This window comes from Musa acuminata, unplaced genomic scaffold (assembly GCF_036884655.1).
Source record: "Musa acuminata AAA Group cultivar baxijiao unplaced genomic scaffold, Cavendish_Baxijiao_AAA HiC_scaffold_42, whole genome shotgun sequence".
NCBI classification, from domain to species: domain Eukaryota; kingdom Viridiplantae; phylum Streptophyta; class Magnoliopsida; order Zingiberales; family Musaceae; genus Musa; species Musa acuminata.
The window spans coordinates 374,411-396,455 of record NW_027020324.1 but is presented as its reverse complement, the minus strand read 5'-3'; the positions used below and the strand labels follow the sequence as shown (position 1 = coordinate 396,455).

The 22,045-nt window shown below is 40.6% G+C and overlaps 2 protein-coding genes across 3 annotated transcripts; both read right to left on the bottom strand.

Moving 5' to 3' along the window:
• Positions 1-7,879: 7,879 nt before the first annotated feature.
• On the bottom strand, positions 7,880-13,137 carry LOC135653872 (coatomer subunit epsilon-1). The gene is made up of 7 exons (XM_065175492.1): positions 12,882-13,137; positions 12,704-12,787; positions 10,932-11,083; positions 10,028-10,163; positions 9,791-9,946; positions 9,574-9,653; positions 7,880-8,183 (listed from the first exon to the last, which is right to left on the bottom strand). The coding sequence occupies exons 1-7, from the start codon at positions 13,050-13,052 to the stop codon at positions 8,090-8,092; spliced, it is 873 nt and encodes a 290-aa protein (XP_065031564.1). The 5' UTR covers positions 13,053-13,137; the 3' UTR covers positions 7,880-8,089.
• Positions 13,138-13,962: 825 nt separating this feature from the next.
• Positions 13,963-16,124, bottom strand: LOC103970699 (AT-hook motif nuclear-localized protein 22). Of its 2 annotated transcripts, none has more exons than XM_009384588.3 (2): positions 14,456-16,124; positions 13,963-14,255 (listed from the first exon to the last, which is right to left on the bottom strand). In XM_009384588.3, the coding sequence occupies exon 1, from the start codon at positions 15,402-15,404 to the stop codon at positions 14,475-14,477; it is 930 nt and encodes a 309-aa protein (XP_009382863.1). In that variant the 5' UTR covers positions 15,405-16,124; the 3' UTR covers positions 13,963-14,255; positions 14,456-14,474. The 2 variants fall into 2 exon arrangements, with proteins under 2 accessions (XP_009382863.1, XP_009382873.1); XM_009384598.3 differs by having other exon boundaries at positions 13,963-14,252.
• Between the last annotated feature and the right edge of the window lie 5,921 nt (positions 16,125-22,045).

Sequence of the window (22,045 nt, the reverse complement as noted above, 5' to 3'; positions counted from 1 at the left end):
CTTCGTGACTGATACCTGATCAAATATTCTTTTCCTTTGATCTAAACCAAATCGACAAATAAAAGCTATATGATGTGCCACTTTCCGCCCAGCACCTCAATCTTCTTCTTCTTCTTCACCCATCATTCTGTACTCGTACATGAAGCGTTGTTGTCTTCCAGTACTACAAGTCGGCATTGATGGGGATAAAAAGAGGAATAACCTTTGTATAGGAACAAATACTAGAAGACCAAAATACGCAGCGGAATAAAATGGAAACACAATCAAACAGAACACCAAGATATACGTGGAAAACCCCTTCAATGTGAAGGGTAAAAACCACGGGGCAAACTAGAGATAATCCACTATGAGAATAATGAATATACAAATCTCAATCTCTTGCCCAAAACCCTAGCAACAACCACAAGAGAATAACTGGGATACAAGGATCACGTCACTGCCCACAATATCTAAAACCTCCCTCAGTAATCACAGCAAGAGTCTACTGTAGATTTGATCTAACCTGAGTTGAGAACACTACTAGATGATTGTGAACAGTCTCTCTGCGTTGTCCTTGTCTTCTTCCCTTTCTTTCTCTTCCTTTTCTGCCTTGATCTCCTTCTTCTCTTTGGAATCCCGTGGCCTTAAAGATCTGCCTCGTTGCTGCCTTTTTATAGCCTTAATCTGCCTCTAAAACGCAGGCACCACACCCCCCTAATCTTAATTAGGGTTAGGTTAAGAGAGGGTGTGGGCTGTGGGCTGATAAAGCCCACATGGGCTGAATATGGGCCATCAGCCCAACAACCTCCCCCTTCAGCCCATAAGGGAGGCTGTCCCATGACTCCTCAATGTGAAGCCATGCCGACCAACTGTCGGCATATCTCCTGTCTTTCTTTTGGTAAGGTCTTCGTCAACATGTCTGCTCCGTTGTCATCTGTATGAATTTTCTGAAGCTGCAACTGCTTCTCTTCAAATACATTTCGAATCCAGTGGTATCTGACATCTATATGCTTTGACTTGGAATGAAACATTGGGTTCTTACACAAATGGATTGCACTCTGGCTGTCACAATGCACCACATAATTTTTCTGTTTCAGCCCCAATTCTTGTAAGAATTCTTTCATCCATAACATTTCTTTGCATACCTCTGTAGCAGCAATATATTCTGCTTCTGTGGTGGAGAGAGCAATACACCTTTGTAACCTGGATTGCCATGACACAGCTCCCCCTGCAAAAGTAAGTACATAACCTGAAGTAGACTTCCTCGTATCTATATCTCTGGCCATATCTGCATCTGTGTAACCTGTCAACACAGGTGGTCCACCTCCAAAGCTTAAACAAACCTTAGAGCTCCCTCTGAGATATCTAAAAATCCACTTCACCGCTGCCCAGTGCTCTTTGCCTGGATTTGCAAGAAATCTGCTAGTAACACCCACTGCATATGCGATGTCTGGCCTCGTACATACCATTGCATACATTAAACTTCCAACTGCTGAAGCATAAGGAACCTTTTGCATTTTCTCCTTCTCCTCATCACTTGACGGACTCTGTTCTGAGCACAACTTGAAGTGACCTGCAAGAGGAGAACCAACTGGCTTAGCATTGCTCATACTGAATCTTTCCAATACCTTCTCGATGTATTTCTCCTGTGACAACCAAATCTTCTTGTTTTTCCTGTCACGAGAAATCTGCATGCCCAGTATTTGCTTTGCTAGCCCCATGTCCTTCATTGCAAAAGACTCACTCAGTTCCTTCTTCAACCTGTCAATTTTAGACATATCTTTCCCAAGAATAAGCATGTCATCAACATAAAGTAAGAGAATAATAAAATCCTCACCAAACCATTTGATGTACACACAATGATCTGAAGCCGTTCTTTTGTATCCATTTTCTGTCATAAATGAATCAAACTTTCTGTACCACTGTCTTGGAGCTTGCTTTAGCCCATACAAGCTCTTCTTCAACTTGCAGACAAAATTATCTTTACCTTTGACTTTGAAGCCTTCTGGTTGCTCCATATAAATTTCCTCCTCCAAATCACCATGAAGGAAAGCTGTCTTCACATCTAACTGCTCAACCTCCAAGTCCTGGCTAGCAGCAATACCAAGAGCAACACGAATAGAAGACATTTTAACAACAGGAGAAAATATCTCTTCAAAGTCAATACCTTTCTTTTGACCAAAGCCTTTCACAACCAATCTAGCTTTGTACTTTGGTTGAGAACAATATTCTTGAGTCTTCAACCTAAAAACCCACTTGTTCTTCAAGGCCTTCATTCCATTTGGTAGCAGCACCAAATCATAAGTGTGGTTCTTCTGAAGAGCATCCATCTCTTCCTGCATAGCAGCTAACCACTTCTCTTTCTGCTCACTCTCAACTGCTTCCTGGTAACTCTCTGGTTCACCTGCATCAGTAAGCATCACATACTCATCTGTAGAGTATCTTCTGGAAGGTTGACGTTGTCTAGAAGATCTTCTCAACTGAGGTTCTGCGGGAACTTGCTCTCCTACTTCTTCTTGCTCAACATGTCCTACAGGTACATGTCCTACAGGTAGATCAATATCAGGTTCTACACCATCTTCCTGCATATCTCCCCCATCACCCTGATATACTGGAGGAGTAACTGGGTCACAATCTGCTAATCCTTCTGCATAAGTCTTGGCTTGTGCCTTCTTCTTCAAATCCTCAAAGGTTTGATCCTCAAAGAAGATCACATCTCTGCTCCTGAACACCTTCTGCTTTTCTGGATCCCAAAGCCTGTAACCAAACTGATCATGTGAGTAACCAAGAAAAATACATTCTTTAGACTTACCATCCAGCTTGGACCTCTCATTATCTGGAACATGTGCAAATGCACGACAACCAAACACTTTCAAATGCTTGTAGGAAACATCTTTCCATGACCATACATGCTCTGCAACATCACCATCTAGGGCTGTACATGGTGATAAGTTGATCACATCAACTGCAGTCCTCAAAGCCTCATCCCAAAACCTTTTGGGTAGCTTGGCCTGTGAAAGCATACATCTGATCTTTTCCATGATGGTGCGGTTCATCCTCTCTGCAATTGCATTATGCTGAGGTGTACCAGGAACTGTCATCTCATGTTGGATTCCATGTGACCTGCAATAGTCATTAAACAATCCTGTATACTCACCACCATTATCTGATCTTATGCATTTCAATTTCCTTTCTGTCTCCCTTTCAACCCTGGCATGAAACTCTTTAAAGACATTAATAACCTGATCTTTGGTCTTCAAAGCATAGGCCCAATATTTCCTAGAAAAATCATCTATAAAAGTGACAAAATAAAGTGCACCACTTATACCAAGAACATCAACAGATCCACCAGGAGTTTTTGTCCTCAAAGGACCACATACATCTGTATAAACACGGTCTAAGACATGCATTTTTCTAGACAAAGCAGCACTAGCAAATGAAACTCTATGTTGTTTACCAGCTAAACAATCAATACAAGGGTTCAGATGTATACCTCTGAGATCTGGTAATACCTCTCTCTTGGAAAGAGTTTGCAGCCCCTTCTCGCTCATGTGTCCCAATCGCCTATGCCACAACTCCATACTGAAGTCTTTCTCTGTAGCATTTAACTGCTCACCATAAGCTTTAGCCTGCAACCTGTACAAAGTATGACATTTCTTTCCATTAGCTATAACAAGAGAACCCTTACTGAGTTTCCATTGCCCTCTGTGAAATCTGCTTTCATAGTCTTCATCATCTAGTCTTCCAACTGAAATTAAATTCAGCCTCAAGTCAACCACATGTCTCACATCCTTAAGTACCAACTTGCAGCCAAGGTTGGTCTTTAAATGGATATCACCCATGCCAATGATGTCTGCTGTGCCATAGTTGCCCATCTTGACAACACCAAAGTTTCCAGACCTGTATGTAGCAAAAAACTCCCTCCGAGGTGTAGCATGATAAGAAGCACCTGTGTCAATCACCCACTCAAGATCCTGACACACATAAGAAAAAATATCATCAGAAGGAGACAAAATCAAATAATCACCACCCTGCACTGTAGCTGTAGTATTATCCTTTGACTCTGTAGACTCCACTTCTTTTCCCTTTTTCTTGTTCTTCTTAGGTTGCTTACATTGGTTCCTGTAATGTCCTTTCTCACCACAGTTATAGCAAACAATATCTTTTCTTGATCTTGACTTGCTCCTACCCATACGTGAACTGCTTCTGAACTTTGACCTTCCTCTGTTCTCTGAGATAAGTGACTGTGAATCATTTTGAGATGTTGCTGAACTCTTTCTTCTCAACTCCTCATTCAACAAACTGCTTGTTACTTGACTTATAGTGACAATACCATCTGGCGCAGAATTACTGAGGGAAACCACCAGTGTCTCCCAACATTCTGGTAATGAACTGAGAAGTAACAATGCCTGCAACTCATCATCAAGAGACATTCTCATAGAGGATAACTGGTTAGTAATACTCTGCATTTCATTCAAATGCTCAGCAATAGAAGCACCCTCTCTATATTTTAGGTTCACAAGTTTTCTGATAAAAAAGCTTTGTTGCTAGCTGTTTTTCTTTCATATAGACTTTCCAATTTTTTCCAAAGAGAATATGCAGAAATTTCAGTAGAAACATGGTGAAATACACTATCATCAAGCCACTGTCTAATAAACCCAATTGTTTTTCGATCTAACCTCTTCCACTCAACATCTGTCATAGTTGTAGGTTTTGCACTATCCCCCTGCAAAGGTCCATACAAATCTTTGCAATACAAGAGATCTTCCATTCTTGGTTTCCATATCATCCAATTATTTCCATTTAAACTAATCATGCGAGAAATATTACTGGCCTCCATGTTCAAATACAAAAATTAAATCACCAAAACCCCGCTCTGATACCAGTTGATGGGGATAAAAAGAGAAATAACCTTTGTATAGGAACAAATACTAGAAGACCAAAATACGCAGCGGAATAAAATGGAAACACAATCAAACAGAACACCAAGATATACGTGGAAAACCCCTTCAATGTGAAAGGTAAAAACCACGGGGTAAACTAGAGATAATCCACTATGAGAATAATGAATATACAAATCTCAATCTCTTGCCCAAAACCCTAGCAACAACCACAAGAGAATAACTGGGATACAAGGATCACGTCATTGCCCACAATATTTAAAACCTCCCCAAGTAATCACAGCAAGAGTCTACTGTAGATTTGATCTAACCTGAGATGAGAACACTGCTAGATGATTGTGAACAGTCTCTCTGCGTTGTCCTTGTCTTCTTCCCTTTCTTTCTCTTCCTTTTCTGCCTTGATCTCCTTCTTCTCTTTGGAATCCCGTGGCCTTAAAGATCTGCCTCGTTGCTGCCTTTTTATAGCCTTAATCTGCCTCTAAAACGTAAGCACCACACCCCCCTAATCTTAATTAGGGTTAGATTAAGAAAGGATGTAGACTGTGGACTGATAAAGCCCACATGCATGGACTGAATATGGGCCATCAGCCCAACAGGCATGTCATACGCTGACAGGGACGAAGGATGGGAGTTGAAGCTGTCGGCAGAAGAATCCAAACTAGATCTCGGTCCAAACACATAATTTATGATGACTGGCGGGAAAAGGAAGGGAAATTTCCCCGCCAATTTGGAGAGAGAGAGGTGGGACGGAGGTGAGCAAATCAATGCCTCTCTCTGTCTCTCTTTTCTACGGGTTCCATGCAGATACGAGGAGACATGGAGGCCAATCCCCATCTCATTCAAATGGCCATCTTGTCTGGGTCTTCTTCTTGCTGCTTGCCTTTGGAGCAAACCACTGCAGGTGTAGTTGCTGTCACCACTTGCTTTTTTCTCTCCAAGCTATTCATATCATAATCAAAAAGCGAAGTGATTATAGAAAACCAAGTTCGAGTTCTTAACCCTCTTTTGTTGCTGATTGGAAATGTTTGCAATGTTGTCTCCACTTCGCTTGACCATTTTAGGAGAACTTGACTCCATAATTCAAGCCACCAAGTAGATAGATACTTTGACAACATATCCCATCACAATGTATACCAATTTGCTTCTCATCAACACATCAGTCACAGAATGCTAATCTTATCTACAGTCATGGACATTATTTGTCGAACTAACATCAGGAATGTGATTGTCCTAAAGGCGACAGTTTTTGATGAAACTCCATTTTATGTTTACTAATTCTTCAAGGAAAAGAAGGTGAGAAGTGAGATGGAGGAGACCGAGTGACATGTTTTGTGATGGCAACCTGCTATGGATCGTCATGGTGACAATTGTACAGTAATAGTTGTGATAGAATACGTGGGACATGAACGGAATCATAAAGGAGATCAGATGTGTTTAAGACGGGCAATAATGGGTTCAGATAATGTGGTCTAAAATGACACAAACGAGGCAGCGAATATCTCAGAGCTAACTGAAGAAATAGAACTACTACAGTCGTTCGTACTGTACAATCTGGAACGTCTGCTCACTGTATCCTTGTCATCGAAGGAGGTTCCTGTTGTGGAATTTTGACTGTTCCCTTTCTTCTCTCCGATCGCCAAAGTTCGATTCCATCAGCAAAATGAACTTCTTTTCGTTGGCTTTGCATGCCGATGAAAAGGGGACCGTCCGTCTTGTTAGCATCAGTACTTGTTGGATTCCTTCGCGATGGGTCCATTTTTTTTTTTTTTTGTTGCAGGTACAGGAGAACCCATGAAGTGAAAGACTGGTAACTCAAATAACACGACGCTATTAATGCTCGGACTCGAGTGTTATCCATCATTGTTCCGAGGTTCAGAGACATTCGTATTACGTGCAGGACGAGTGATAAATCGGCCTGCGTGGCCTACAGTCTCACTCTGGCATCGTCTTCAACCCCTTGTCACGAGAGTTTCGTGGCTCGGACCCACGATGATGAAGATGAAACTGAAGTTGTTCTGAAGTCGACGTCGGGAACAGTAGTGATGCTGGATTGTTGGATGGCAGCGCTGGATTCGAGGGCCATGGCAACACGGTACCGAGTGTTGATGCCGAGTCTTGTCTTAGAAGCGAGTTCTTTGTTCTGAGAGATCTCCCGGCCCAGATCTCTGAACACACATGATGACTCTCCATGGCCTCGGTCATCGTGGGCCCATTACAACCGGACGATCGTTGTCCCCAACTTCAAAGATGGGGATCGATCGGCTCTCTACAGAAAGCCAGCTTCTCGATGTGTAGATCGATTGGCTGCTATTTGTTTGCCAACCAGCTTCGGCTGGAGGCCACATTGCAGACGTGAAGGCGACTTCAAGAATGAGGGAGCGAGAGATGATTGGAACAAACAGGAGAAGACAGCCGGTTTGTAGTGGCTGTCTAGTATCTCTCTTCGAGTCCGGTCTTCCAAGTGATTCACCGTCGTTAGATTTTCCAGATCTTTGCTTTAGGATCCGTGCATTACCATGTCGTTCGCAATTAAACCCTCCCCGATTTCCTGACTCGAACCCTAGCGATTCAAGTCGTAAGTGGCATTATTCCTTCATGGAATTCTCACCGAGTTCAAACCTGACTCGAGCACGAGTCAGAGGGTTAAGACTCATCATCATGTTACATCTTTTTCGATATTCAATTCGAGTTTATGATAAGAACTAAAGCTCAACCTGATACCAGAGGATTGAGATAGGGATCTTTATTACAGATCTATCAAACAGGTGCGATGCCACGTGATGCAGAGAAAATATTTTATAAAAATGAAAATTCAAAAATAGTCACTATTAAAAATTATTTAATTTTTTTAAAGCATAAATGAAAAAAAAAATTGGAGCCAAGTTATCACCTTCGTATCAGATAAATTATTGTCCGAAGCGACATGCAAATGCTTAGGTATATTGTCCTGCAAGAAGAACATGTTTGCTTGTGAAAAGAACTCTCACAGAAACAAAGGATGAATTTTCACAGTAATTATGCAATTATTTAAGAACGTTAAGTGTAAGAAGGCATGACAATGCATATTCCAAGAACATGGTTCTACATGACAAAGATATTAATGGATACTCTTGTGAACCCTAGCAATACAATCACAAAACAAGATATGAATGCTTGACGACAATAAAGCAGATACTACTGTTACTCCTCGCAAACCTCCATCTGAGACCTCATGCAATGGATTGAAGAGCTCTATCAAAATTATCTTCGGCGGATGCCATACGAGCAACGAGAACATGGTCTGGATGTGACAACTTCAACTGACTGCAGAAGCGAGGGACGAGAAAATAAGAAGTAATTAGAACTTGCAGGACATCCAGATATCACGAATGCTCGGAAATTTGCTCTAAGAAAAATATAACAAGACACCATATGACTTCCAAATATTTAAGGAGTAGATTTAGCAATTTTCATCAAAACCTAGTTGGCTATTTGAAGTTTTTGATGCACACACACCGATGATAGGTGCCCAAATGCATGAAAACCATCAAAGATTCCGTCATACTTTGTCAGAGAACAAGTTTCATTGGAAAAATAAAAACACTTGTACCAGGTGTTGGTATCATTAGATGAATTCAAGGCATCTCCAGTGCTCCTCACTTCATTTTAACCTTTTTTTTGTTTTACTTGAATGCTTCATGGAAGATTAGTCGGAGGGGTTAACAACTTCAATAGCCTAGTTAAGACATTTCAGGAACAAAGACTATGCTTATTATAGCATGATCGATTGTCAGAAAAATGATGTCCAAGTTGAATTTGTGAGATTATTCCTAGAGTCAGAGACTACAGACGAGAAGTTTGAATTATTGAGATGGCATTGGTTAACCAGTATTTACTTCATAGTCAGCCAGATTCTCTATTTAACACATGAATATTGTCCTTTTTCAATGCTTTATAGCAATTTTTCATGATCTTTTGGGCTTTTTGATGAGCAAGACCAATAAATTACAATTTGAAGTCAGTATAAATTATGTTATATGAACAAAAAGTTACAAAGTTGTTTTTTTAATTTTTTTCTTTTAAATAACAAGTCAAAGAGTCAAAAGCTATAAGTTGGACTGTTGGAAGGACAAAGTAGAAAACTAGAAATAGTTCTTTTATATAACTTTCAGCATGACCATCCTATGAATTTGGCTTCCTTCAGAGATCCAGATCCCACACTATAATTTTCTAAAAATTCAAATCAACAAACTTTTCCGTTAACTCTGCTGTAGAGGGTTTGGCATGTCAGAAACATCAAGGAAAAAGCTGCCTCATCCTAGAGTAACGATTAACATAAGAAAGTCAAAATAGCAAGTATACTAAGACTATAATATTGTTAGCAACAGGCAAGAGATTATTACAGTATAATTAACATCATACCATAAAGTATGATTTTTGATTCAAAACTTGCAAGCTTTAATTCAATTTGAGCATTTAAGATTGTGGTTAAAAATTTATGCAAACAATGTTTTGAATATATGTCACTTCACGACATAAGTAATAATTCTCTAACAAAGAGAAAGAGAGTGACCGAGAGAAAGTATTATCAAAATGTATGTTCCAGTTAACTAAACCGCTAGGCAAAGACTGTCCATTCAAAATGTTATTCAAGAGAGTTGCTTTGAGATGTCACCTAGGATTCGTTAATCTGAAAAGACTACCAGTTACTTACTTGAGATATCGTGATGATGGTTTGCCTAGGTGAAGACTGCACACAGCAAGGTTGGCCAGAGTTTCTGCATCCTTTGCATCCTGAAACCAGAATTCCATATTTTATTTTGTTTTTCTAGCAAATGCAATGAAACCCCATGCTGTTCTCTTTTACTAATTATTAAGAAAAGAAAGTAACGGATCAAATGAAACAAATTCAATAACTTCTTTTATCTTACTTTGTTCAGTGCTTCAAGCAACAAGGACTCAGCCTCATCAAAGCGACCCATGTGCATACAACAGACGGCCTTGCCATTCAAAATCATTCCAGTCATCTGATACTTTTCAGAGAAGTCTTGGAAAATAAGATATGCTTCCTGTATCTTGGAACCGCCCTGAATCACAACAGAATAATGATAAATAAAGCTAAACAACTCTGTTCTTTCTGCAATAATGCGGTTAGAAACAAGGCTTACCACTGCCAGATCCAACCATGCATTTGCAAGTTGCGTAAGTGTGTGGTCCTCATCAATCTGTTGCATGATCTTAAGCTGTTTCTCAGCATAGTCTGATCTGTGCATCTTAATGAATATCTGAACATTCAAAGCATGCCTGCAAAAAGCAGTTGACACCAAAGGTGCTCAGCAAGTTATTCACAGCGTTAACAACAATCAAGAATTTCTTTTGTTGCATTGCTAACTTTACTTTCTAGCACCTCGCCATTGATTAGGCAGATGCAGTCAATGTTGGTTTTAAATAAATGAAGATGATTTTATATGATTCTCCTCTAATGCCACAAAAGCAACCTAATCTCCCGTTATCATTTAAACCTAAATTGAATGGAGTCTACAGTGAGCTCTAAAGTTCAATATTCTGCACAACATTCGAGTGTCAGTCAAATTGTAGAAAACACTCTATCGAGCATGTATGTGTAAGGTCACAAAATGCCCAAAACCAAACACAGGCCTGGTTAGATTTTAACTGAAAGAGATAAGTGAACTGAAAAATGATCTACATAGCAATACTAAATAACAGTCGAACTTTATAAAAATAATAAATATAGACTCAAAATGATAAATGATTTTGTAAGTTCTCATTAATATGCTTTAAAATCATTTCTCATGATTTCAAACATATCATTGTCCAGCTAGTTAAATTTACAGGCAAGATTTGATCACCAAGGAAAATAGATAAACATAAAATACAAGCATTATCAATGGGACATTTGCATCCTTCATGATCTTAGCATGAAAAAAGTAAAGTTAGTGTTCCTTTAAAAATATCATAAACCACAAGTAGTAACAGAAATAGAGTTTTATGAATCAAATATACAAGATAACAACGTCTCTATTTCAGATGACAAAGAAATTTGACACTTACAGTTCCATAGTTCCCCCAGAATTAGTATGCTTAAGTGCCTCATTGTAGTCTTGTTCATGCATGTATATGATCCCAGCAATCAGTCGAAGAACGGGATTGTTGCTTATTGCAGCATCACTTAACCACTCTTGGAGACTTGAAATAGCAGATTCCTTGGTCACCAAAAAATGTATAAGAGAAAATCCTATAAGTACATAATTGGTAAAACTATTATTAAGAGGTATACAAGACTTCAGCCTATTGTTAGAAGTCCCTAACACCCTAAAATACAATACATCTACGATGTAATAAATGGCAAATAACAAAAAAATTCCTGCCTAACTAGCCATTTTACTAAGTCTATTCAAATATAAATTGTCATCAACTAAAAAAATTAAAGGTATATTTAATAGTGAGAAATAGCAACAAATGAAACTCAAGAAATTTGCTTGCTTCCATCAAGAATTTTTTTATGAGCAAAAAGAAAATTTTCCTCTCACTAAAAGTAAAGCATCACAGTGTTTTAAAGCTTATAAGTGACACAAATCTTCAAGGAGGATAATCATAAGAAACGACTCTCAAGTACCAAAATAAATAATCAGTGAACATCAAGTTTTCTACATGTAAGGAAATGCAACAAAAGACTTCAGATGCCAGGAAGAAAAAAATACAAGAAATGATAAAACGATTATCTGATGCCATGATCATGAGCTGAATGTGAATGCATCTAGTTTGATGCATGTTACTGGGATTGTCTTGAAAATTATGTGTGTATATATATATATGTATATACATATATATATATATAGACAGACAGACACACACACACACACATAACTAAACTTTTATAGCTCCTAAACATTGAGTAATAAATAGAACTCATAGATTAACTAGACAACCAAATTGTCCCCAAATTTTGGCAATTTAATCGGCGACAAATACTTGCCAGCCTGAGAGAATTGATATGAGATTGCAGGAGAGATCAATCACTTAAAGATAAACTTGTTAAATTTGGCACCTCTGTTTTCTTTCTTCATATGCATTGAGTTGTTCACATTCTCATAACAACAAGATAAAAGCACCAGTCAGTTACTCATCCCATCCTATGGGGTATGAAAGTGTTCTCTTAATTACTAACAAGAATGCTGCCCATCTAACTTTTGAAGACATAAAAACCTGAGGAACCTAACAATTTAACATCTTCCAAGTGAACTAAATCTCTAGTGACACCAGATGCTTGCAAAGTTGAACATCCCACAAAGTACTCCTGGCACCATTTTTGGGTAATACATACATAAAAGGGCAAAGAGACTAAATTCATATCTGCAACAACAGACCTTGCCATTTTACTTTGAGCATTGGAGTGCTATAAGGTAAATTGGAATTCACCCATCAAAATTGTGTTTTATCAACTAAAATCTGATAATTTTGTTGTTGGCTTCAATTATTTTGTTTAAGTGTTCATACATTTTCTATGATTAGTAAGACAAAAGGATAGGTTACAATTTGTTGCATACAAACTGGGAAAACTTTTTAGATATTCCAGAGGTATATTGTGCAAAGCCTGGCAACAGAACGGTAGATGATAACTTTTCTTTACAATTAATACTACATTTCTGAAAGGTTAATTACAAAACAATCCAACACGGATTTGAATGGTATCAACGAGATCTAAACACTTGCACCAAAGGCTCCAGAACCCAGATCTAAAGAAACATCAACTTATCCGAACCTAAACCTAATTCCATGCAAGATCTGAAAAGCACAAAGAGGTGGAGAAAAAAGTATTAAACCTTGTCGCCGGAGAGGTATAGGGCGAGCAATTTGACGGCCTGGAGGGCAGTAGGAGCCGACGAATCGATCTCACTGACGACGAGCTGAAGGCAAACCGGAGACCCAATCAAAGATCGAGATCTTTGGATCAAGAAGAAGAGATCCAGTGGCGGAGGAGGAGGATAAGAAGAGGGTAACCTGGTAGGAGCCAAGGGCGATGTAGGAGCGGTGGACGAGGACATCGCGCTCGAGGGCGTCGTCGGCGGGGAGGTTGGGGATGTCGCTGCTGTTGATGGCGGCCTGATAGGCGCCCAAGTAGAAACTGTTGCGGAGGCCGAAGAGAAGGTCGGGGGTGGTCGCCGCCGCCATCACCGCGGCTTCGTGGTCGTTTCGCCAATCGAGATCCGGAGCACGGAAAAGGAAGAGGCGCTTTGTTCTCGCTTCAGCTTCGTCTCTTGTTATTTATGCACGAACAGAAAAAATATATATATAGTGGTTTTCTGCTTCAGGTGTAATCTGGGCCGTCCATTATGATGTAACGGGCCGGTTTTATTTAAAGCTGGCCCGACCGTGCACGATGATTCCGGCTTGGCCCAAAGATCCAATTCGGATCAACTCTTCTTTTATTGTTTCATGTAATTATTCGATAATAAAAGATACGTCATGATATTGCAAATTTTGTTAAGACCACAAAAAAGATCAATCATATGATAATAAAAAATTAGAAGCAATACTTGATGACTTTTAAAATATAAAAATATTGATAATTTTGATAATATCTGCCACTAAAACGTCACAAAGAGAAAAGACAAACCTCATAGTGAATCTCGACATGCATGTATTTATTTGTTGTATGAGAAAAATCAAAAGGGTTGAAAAAACGATTGAACTCATCCCCACCATTGGCAACATACAGTTTATCACAGACATCAACACATGGCTTCCTTCCTTCCGTTCACCAAATTCACATTGATCGAGGCTTCGTGTTGGGGAGAATGGCAGTGGAACTATTAGATTAACAATAAGTTTCTCTCTCCTCCTCCTCCTCCTTCTCCCTGCAGGTGCTGCTGAGCTATGAGCAGCTCAAGGAGTTTAACGCCTGCGCTTTGTCCATGTTTGTCGCCTCTTCGTGAAGCTATTTGCCTCGGCAAGAGCTATTTCAGAACAATGCACGTGTCGGACAGTCCACCTACTACTCTTCTAACTTCAAACGACAGCACAAGGCAACGAAGAAAGTTGTAAGATTACTGATAGTTCTGCAGACTCGAAGATAGTAATCTCTCTCCAAAAGAAAGCACTGTTATATTAGCAGCTCTAAGCAGAAGCTGATATTGGTGTACAATACAAGACTTCAAATGGGAGAAAGAGTGCAAGCACAATCAGACTTCAGATTTCCTCCTCTCTTTCCTCCTTGAGCGGAATAAGGAGGCAATGGTGGAATCCAATTAGCAGTCATCGGCAAATATGCAAAAGCATGTACTCCATTCTCGTCATCGTCCATGGCTTATACCCGTAAGCTCTTTCTACCACCGAAGTCGAGACTCCAAGAAATCATAGTTTTGTACAACGCTGCTACGAATCAGAAGAGAGACGAGTCATCTTATGCGAAACTAAAGTAACAAAAACAAAGAAAGCAAACAACAGGAGTTGAACTTGAGAAAGAAGAAAGCATGAAGAAAGACTGGATCCTCCATGGTGATACTAAAGACGGCCTCAGGATTAGCTGATCCTGCAGGCTTTCCCTCGGATGGTGGGGAAGAAGCAAAACTAACTAGTGCGTTATCGCTGGGATCAGTAGGGCGTGCGTCCTCCTCCGCCGGTGGCCCAGCCGTAAGCCTCGGCTGGCAATTGTACATTGTTTAGCAGGTTCGGCGGCAGGCCATGGAGAAGTGGATTGTTGGGGTCAAGTAACTGCTGCTGCGGTGGGGGCGACTGCCCTACCAGTCCGGGCGACCCAAGACCGCCTTGCTGAGCTTGTAGAGGCTCCTCCTCGTCCAGTGGCAGCCTCTCGTAGGCTGCGTTTCCGAAGGATGCTGCCATTATAATCACCGGGCTTGATGCTATTAGTGCCCCTACGACGCTCCCACCCACGATCTGGCCCTGCCCGCCGGCCAAGTAGATTGTCAGGCCGGTGGCCGCGGGTGGGGCGGGCGGCGGAAGGAAGGATCCGGAGAGGGAGAGGATCTCGAACCGTCCGTGGAGAGTGACGACTGCACTTGGGGAGGCCGGCTGGCGCAGGGTGACGTTGACGACGGTGCCACTCCCGCTAAGGATACAGACGCCGCGGTGCCTGCGGCAGGCGAAGGTGGCGATACTCTCGACGATATCGCACCCACCAGCGATCTCCATCACGTGGGACCTCAGCACGTTGGCGCTTTCCCTGGTGATGATGATTGGTGGCTTCGGCTTGTTCTTGGACCCGGCGGGGCGGCCGCGCGGCCGGCGCATGATCTCCCCGTCCCCTCCTCCAGCGGACGTCGTCGGCACCAGCTCCTTGGACTCGCCGCCGTTGGAATTGTTGTTCCCATCATCGTTACTGTCGTCGTGGTCGCGCTTCCTGCTGCCATGAATACCGGTGCTGCCGTTGTGCTCTTCTTCGATCTTAGGCGGCATCGGGTGCTGCTGTTGCTGAAGGTGTTGGTAGTGGTGGAGGGAGTGGAAGTCCGGGCTGTGGAAAAGAGGAGGGAGATGGCCATGTGTGGAGGCTGTAATTCGGTCCATGAATTCCTTAAATCCTATTCCTTCCTTCTTCTTCTTCTCTTCTGCGTAAACAGAACACAAAACTAGCGTGCAGCCTCAGGAAATGGAACAGTGCAGACGAAGCTAAGAGGAGATATTTATGAACCAAAGATCGAGAAGGGTGACAATTTGATGAAGAGAGAAAGAAAAATATGAGTTAAAGGGAAAAGGAAGGCAGCGATCTGTCTCTCCTTTCTTTGCTTTTCTAATCTCTCTCTCTCTCTCTCTCTCTCTCTCTCTCTCTCTCTCTCTCTCTCTAGGAACCAAAAGCTGCTGAAATGGAAGTGCAAAAGAGCCCCATGACGGATCAATTCTCTTGGGGAGTACTTGTTTGGTAACCTGGTGGTGTGATGATGAGGGAGGGGGGTAGGGGGTTTTCAGGGAGGAGGAAGGAGGGAAGTGGGTGTGGGAATTGTTTTAAGGGAGCGGTGGTTTAGGGTTAGGGCAAGTCAAAGGGAGAGAGAGAGAGAGAGATATGATGCTCGAGTTTGGTCTCCACGGAAACGGTGAATGACCCCCTTCCCGTTATATTATTTTTGTACTCTCCTTTTGTCTTCCTCTCCCGACCCCGGCACCCCCCCCCCCCCACCCCCGCGTTCTCAGACTCGCCTTCGATCCCACTTCTCATTCTCTCCTCCTACCCTTCTCCCGATTCGTCATCTCTTCATCCGTTCTACTCCTCACTCTTCGCCTCCTTCCTTTTCTCTCTCGTTTTCCCAGTCTTTTTTTCCCATGTATGCTTCTCTTCTCCTTCCAACTCCGCTTCTCTCTGATTTCTCTTAGTCAATGGTCGTTCATTCCACAACTAATCGGCCATGCTTTACAAAAGCTGTGCTTTAGAGTTATCCATTAAATTACAGTACTCACTCATCCAGTGGACCATACCCATCGCATTCGATCAATCCTCACCAATCACGACCCACCGATGAAGGTGATGATAACACTCATTGGTTGGGTTGTGTAGTCCTCGCTCGTTGTGGTCCACCGGATCCGAGACGAGTGATTACCACCTCGATTTGGACTTTGGGAAGACAGCGTGATTCCCACGTTACGGAATCGATCACATACATCACGACGGTGTAGGAGCCGCAATACTTTACGCATTCCCCTACCTGCGAGCTGCATGCAACCCACCGTGTGGGGTCAGGAATGACTCCTATCACGAGGGAGGTACGTCGTATGGGTAAAGAGATATGGCGGTATTTGGAGGTGAGACAACTCAGGGGGATGCATGTGGATCTCTCTCCGTCTCCATGTTGAAAATTTCTAGCGAGGTCAGAGGCTGTCGCCGCGAGAGCGGGGGAGGGGAGAGGGAGGGGGCGGCACGAATCTCGACGGGGCCCATCCGCCGCGGGGCCCGCTGGCCGCGCCGCTTCATGCCCGTCCATCCGAGATGGAACTCGCAGTCTTCGGCGTCTGACCAGCGAGCGGGCCCCGTCGCGCCCACGGCCGACGTGACGTCCCTATCACGGCCACAGAGGACGGGGTAGAAGCCCGGTCCACATCGTTCCCCTGTCTCCGCCGCGCCACCGAACACTCGAAAGACCGCCTCCTTGTCTAATCACGCAGTGGGCCCCGCATCGTCCGTGCTCGGTGGCTCGGTCGAGATAGGCGAACCCACGCACTCCACACACCTTAACCCCGCCCTCGGGGAACGAGACCGCACGACCATTACCAACCTTGTCGAGGCAGCAGTAGATGAGGGTGACAGTGCGGAGCCAACTGCATTGGACGGCCGCTGACCCACGGCGTCAGTGGCGTTCACGCCCGCCGAGACGCCCGTGCGCTCCATCTTCCCGTCGTCAGAGTCGATTCCAATACCGAGAGTTCCCTCGTCCCCCGCATGGACAAGTGAAGGAGTCCTTGTTCCGCGGCGTCTTGACTCGGAGAGCTCCCTCAGGTACAGATGATGACGGCCATTTATAGGATGGAGACGAGAGCGATTGGAGGTACGCTGTTTCTTCGTAGGAAAACGCTTTAGGGGCGTGGCCTAGGGATTCGCGTGCATGGACTGAGTGGCTCAAGGATGATACGAGGGGACGGATGAAATATATACAGGGGTTGATGTTGACCAACAACTGTCAACCATTTTGTCATATGTGAACGGAGAGGACAGTGAAGAATGGAGTGGAACAAATCGATGTGTTGCCATATTGCCTGAGTGAAGTTAGTATTACTCGCACTCTTCTTCTCTTCCTGAGATTGAAATATCTACGTTTGCAAACAGCTCTCTTTCTCTCTCTCATGCACACACACAGTTTTACGACACAAGTGTACGCAGAGAGACAAGGCAAGAGGGTTTAAACAGGTATTGTACGTACCAAAGACCAAGAAAAAGAACCTAATCATGATTGGCCTAATCATTAATAGTTCATACTGCATGCCTCAAATATGCTATCCTTAAACAAATACGACCTCTTTCTTAGTTTGTCTCTTGGTTTCAATCGTTTTAACTATTTGCCTGAAAGTTTGTGGCATCATTTCTTTGCCAAGACAGTCACACATGTTCAATAAAATAAAATAATGGCACATCAAGATCTCTATTAGGCTGACAAAAGAATGTCTACTGGATATTGTAGTTGAAAGAGCGCCCAAGACGGTAATCTCCTTATCCATTTTTTAATAGAAGAATGTATTGAGCCTATCTTCATGAAGTTTGAATATAAAATAATGGATTTTGTGGCATATGTATTAAAAAAATAAATCATGATCCTTTTAATATTTTGATAATATATTGTTATTATTATTCTAAATCATACAAATTATGATAACATATAATCATGATTCTATCAAATAGTGAGGATCATGATCTTAACGTGATCTCTTATATTATAAAATAATTTAAATAAATTTTATATTTATTATTAATTGAGATAATTATGTAATTATTATATTTTTGTGATCTCTCTTTGTTTATATAGATTCATACATATTATTAATAAAAATTTAACCTAATCATTTCCTTTATTATATAGTTTTATGCTCTAGCAAAATTTTCTTTCTTGTAAGTTATTTCGGGTCTATCCTTCTCTACTTTTCGATATAGTGGATGATGTATCTTCAACTACTCACTCATTTCATATCATTATCAACTCCTTTTATTTTTTAAAATACTCCTATATCATTACTGTTGCTCTCAAATTCATGCCTACAACTATACCTCATAACATATTCAATTTATCATCTTTGAATCGATCATGATAATATTGGTTATGTATATAACACCATCACTTACTCTTTACAAATGATCAGAGAATAATATTGAAATTGTCAATCTTAAACATACTTTTTAGATATATCAATATTATTTTACGAGCACTAAATAAACCTCGAAGTTGATCACTTTAATATGTTTTTTTTCTGCATTCTATTAATGCATTAAAATTATAATAAAAAAAAATTTCAACTTTTTTTCATTACAATCATAAATAAATAAATATATATATATATATGTATATATATGTATATATATATATGTATATATATGTATATATATATATGTACATATATATATATATAGGGTGGACGTAAACCACCTTTGCAATGAAATTATTAGTTTTAGATATGGCCATTCACGAGTAACAATTATTTATTGGAGAGAATGAATCAGAGACAGCCAAGGGTCGAAAGAGCAGCATGTGCGTGCATGCATGTAGCAGGAAAACGGATGCAGTGCGCCGAGCTGTTCCCCTCATCTGTACTTTACCTATCGATCCCATCGAGGGTGGCGAAGCAGGTCTGCGAGCTGGATGAAGGCATCTGTCCTTTTTATCTATGGATCCGTTTGACCAGGGGGAAGAGATCGAGGGTGGTGAAGCGGCTCTCCGCAAGCTTCGAAAAGCGGGGGAGGGCGTGGTGTCGGGCTTGTCGTGTGCGCCGAGAGTCTCCATCACGATGAACTCACTCGCAGTTGCTGACGATGACCCACTATCCAATAGCCAGCGACGGGAACGAAAGCACGAATGCTGCGGCTTGCCTCAGTGCATGTGTGATGCCGTTGCTTGAACTAGAAATCAGGTGTTATCGAGATGCATGCAGTCGAGAACTAGTGGCAAGAAGCGAGATCCTCGAGAGCGTCCTCCTTAACTTCAGCAAGGACAAGAGAAGAGAGGCTTCCTTAAACTACCACAGAGAGGTTAATAGTTCTAACTCACAAATGGATCTCACAGCAGAGAGAAGGAGCCAATCGATCTCGCCACCGAATAAACTATCCCGAGAGATGAGCTAATCCGGAAGGACCACATCGGGGGAAGCATCGGACGTCCTCATCCATGTGACCGGCACCACTAACAACCGCATCGAGTCGGCACGCTGCCATAAGCATCCTCTCTCACGGGAGGCCAGCCTTTGAGCCAAGTGTAAGCAATGACAGGTGCTCCTCGTCCTCCATGATACGACTTGCACCGAGCTTAAACTAATGATACATAGAGACAGCAAGCATCTCGGGGACTATTTTATTCGCTAATGCCACTGCAATATGCGTGTGACTCGCATATTTGTAGACGATAAGATAAAGTGTGAACGATTGAACTTAAGATTTCGATAAGAATTCTTCCGATGAATCCATAAGTTACTGTTGCATAGTTTGCTTAGATTCATATGGTCCTCAGAAATCATCCATGGACAACAGCATCCCCATGTTCCGATAAAAAGCTCTCGATGAGAGACATATCTATATTTAAGAACATTATTTATGTCTTCTTCCATCTTTTAGCTTGTTCCGTCGCATTTGGATTTATGACTTCCTAGGTTTGAAATCTCTGCATGGATACTAGTGACTCTACAGCCATTGGATTGATGATTTGTCAGATACAAAACATGAACTTATCATCTGTAAATGGTTTGAGGTTTCATACATGTTAATTTTTTGCGTTATAATTTCATCTCATCTTTCAGGGGTCGATCGGCGTAATAGCTCTGTTGTCTTGGACTAGTTGGGACAGTATTATGTGATTGGTTCTGTAATACTTTAATTAGTCCCACATCGAAAGTAGACAATGACTATGATTAACTTATATGAGTCTAAGTGTATTATAACAATTTCAACTTAAATATTTTGATTAGTGATTTGAGATTAAAACGGAGTTATTAATCAGTTAGCTCATCAAACTTGGATCATTCTCTTCGTTTGTTTGTGACATCTGCATATGCTGCAAATAATACCTTTTTTATGTCAATAGAAAATCGAGAGATCAAGAACAAGACACAAATAAAAGAATACTGGATATTATATATATATCGTACCTACGAAGGTTAAATTTTTTGTAAGATAAAATTACATACACTAGTGCACAAGTCTCCTTTACACCTTCTCACATATTCCTGAAGAATTTTAATATTTTATTCTCATCCTCTCTAAATATATTAGAGGAAAATTCAGGATGCAAAATATATGTGGTATGTATAAAATGGCCAACCCTAACTTTGAGCGTTTATTTCCTTGGTAAAGTATTTTTGTCTAAATACTCTCATGCTTGAATTCTTTGTCATCTAAGGATATTAGTCTGGTGATTAAAAATACTTGATTACCCACCAACATTCTATATCTTTATAAGTGTTTGTGCCTATTTTTATCCCTCATGTAGAAAATATACTTTGTCTCAATTTCATTTTTATTTTCATTGTCTAGTTTTCATATTTGTCTGATAATCAATTCAATGTTTTTCTTGATAAACAAGAAAATTAATTATTCTATCCAAAAAATTCAGAATAAAATATATAAAGACAACCGATAATATCATTGTTAGATCTTTAATCAACTTCGTTTTTTTTGGACTTTGATATATTGATGCTAAATGAGAATATCAAGAGATCAATAATAAAATGTAAATAAGAAAATAATAAATTATATATATACTGATATTTGTTACTTATATAAAATAAGAATATGTATATATATATATTACTTATATTTTAAAAAATAATTAACTTTTTAAAATATGTGAGATCAAATTACAAGTACCATTGAGTCAAAAAAATAAAATCAAGCATAAATGTGCTTATAAAACTTTACATAAATAATCTATAGATCAAAGTGTTATCCCACATCCTCTCTCCTATATAAAGTGTCAAACATGAGATCAAGTTATGTGTACTCCTAAGAGAGAGAGAGAGAGAGAGAGAGAGAGAGAGAATCTCAAAAAGTATTCTTTTGTATCCTTCCTCCCATCCTAACCACAGCTATTTGGTATTCAAAAAGAAGTAATTTCATATAATGATTTCTATGTCGACAAATAAGTCTTTCCATATAACAATTCCATATGATGGAAGGACATTGGTTTCAAGAATCCAAAAAAATATTCATCGATTATAATAAGCTGTAGCCAATGAAGGAACAGTGTTCCATTCAATAATAAGAACGCAAATCTTGCCGACAAATAAAAAGAAGGAAAACCTTATTTTACTAATGGCATTGAAATATTACCCAATTTCCAATATGATGTTTTATATATCGTTTTATCTATTCCTCCTTGATTTTTAGTATTATTTGACATAAAAGAAGAGGGCATTTCTATTGAATAGGAAAAAAGAGACACTCCAAGTAAAAATGAATTAGGAGGTATCATCGGATAATAAATAAATAAATAATATGAGTTTTTTTTGGGGGTAAATTATCCAAAATC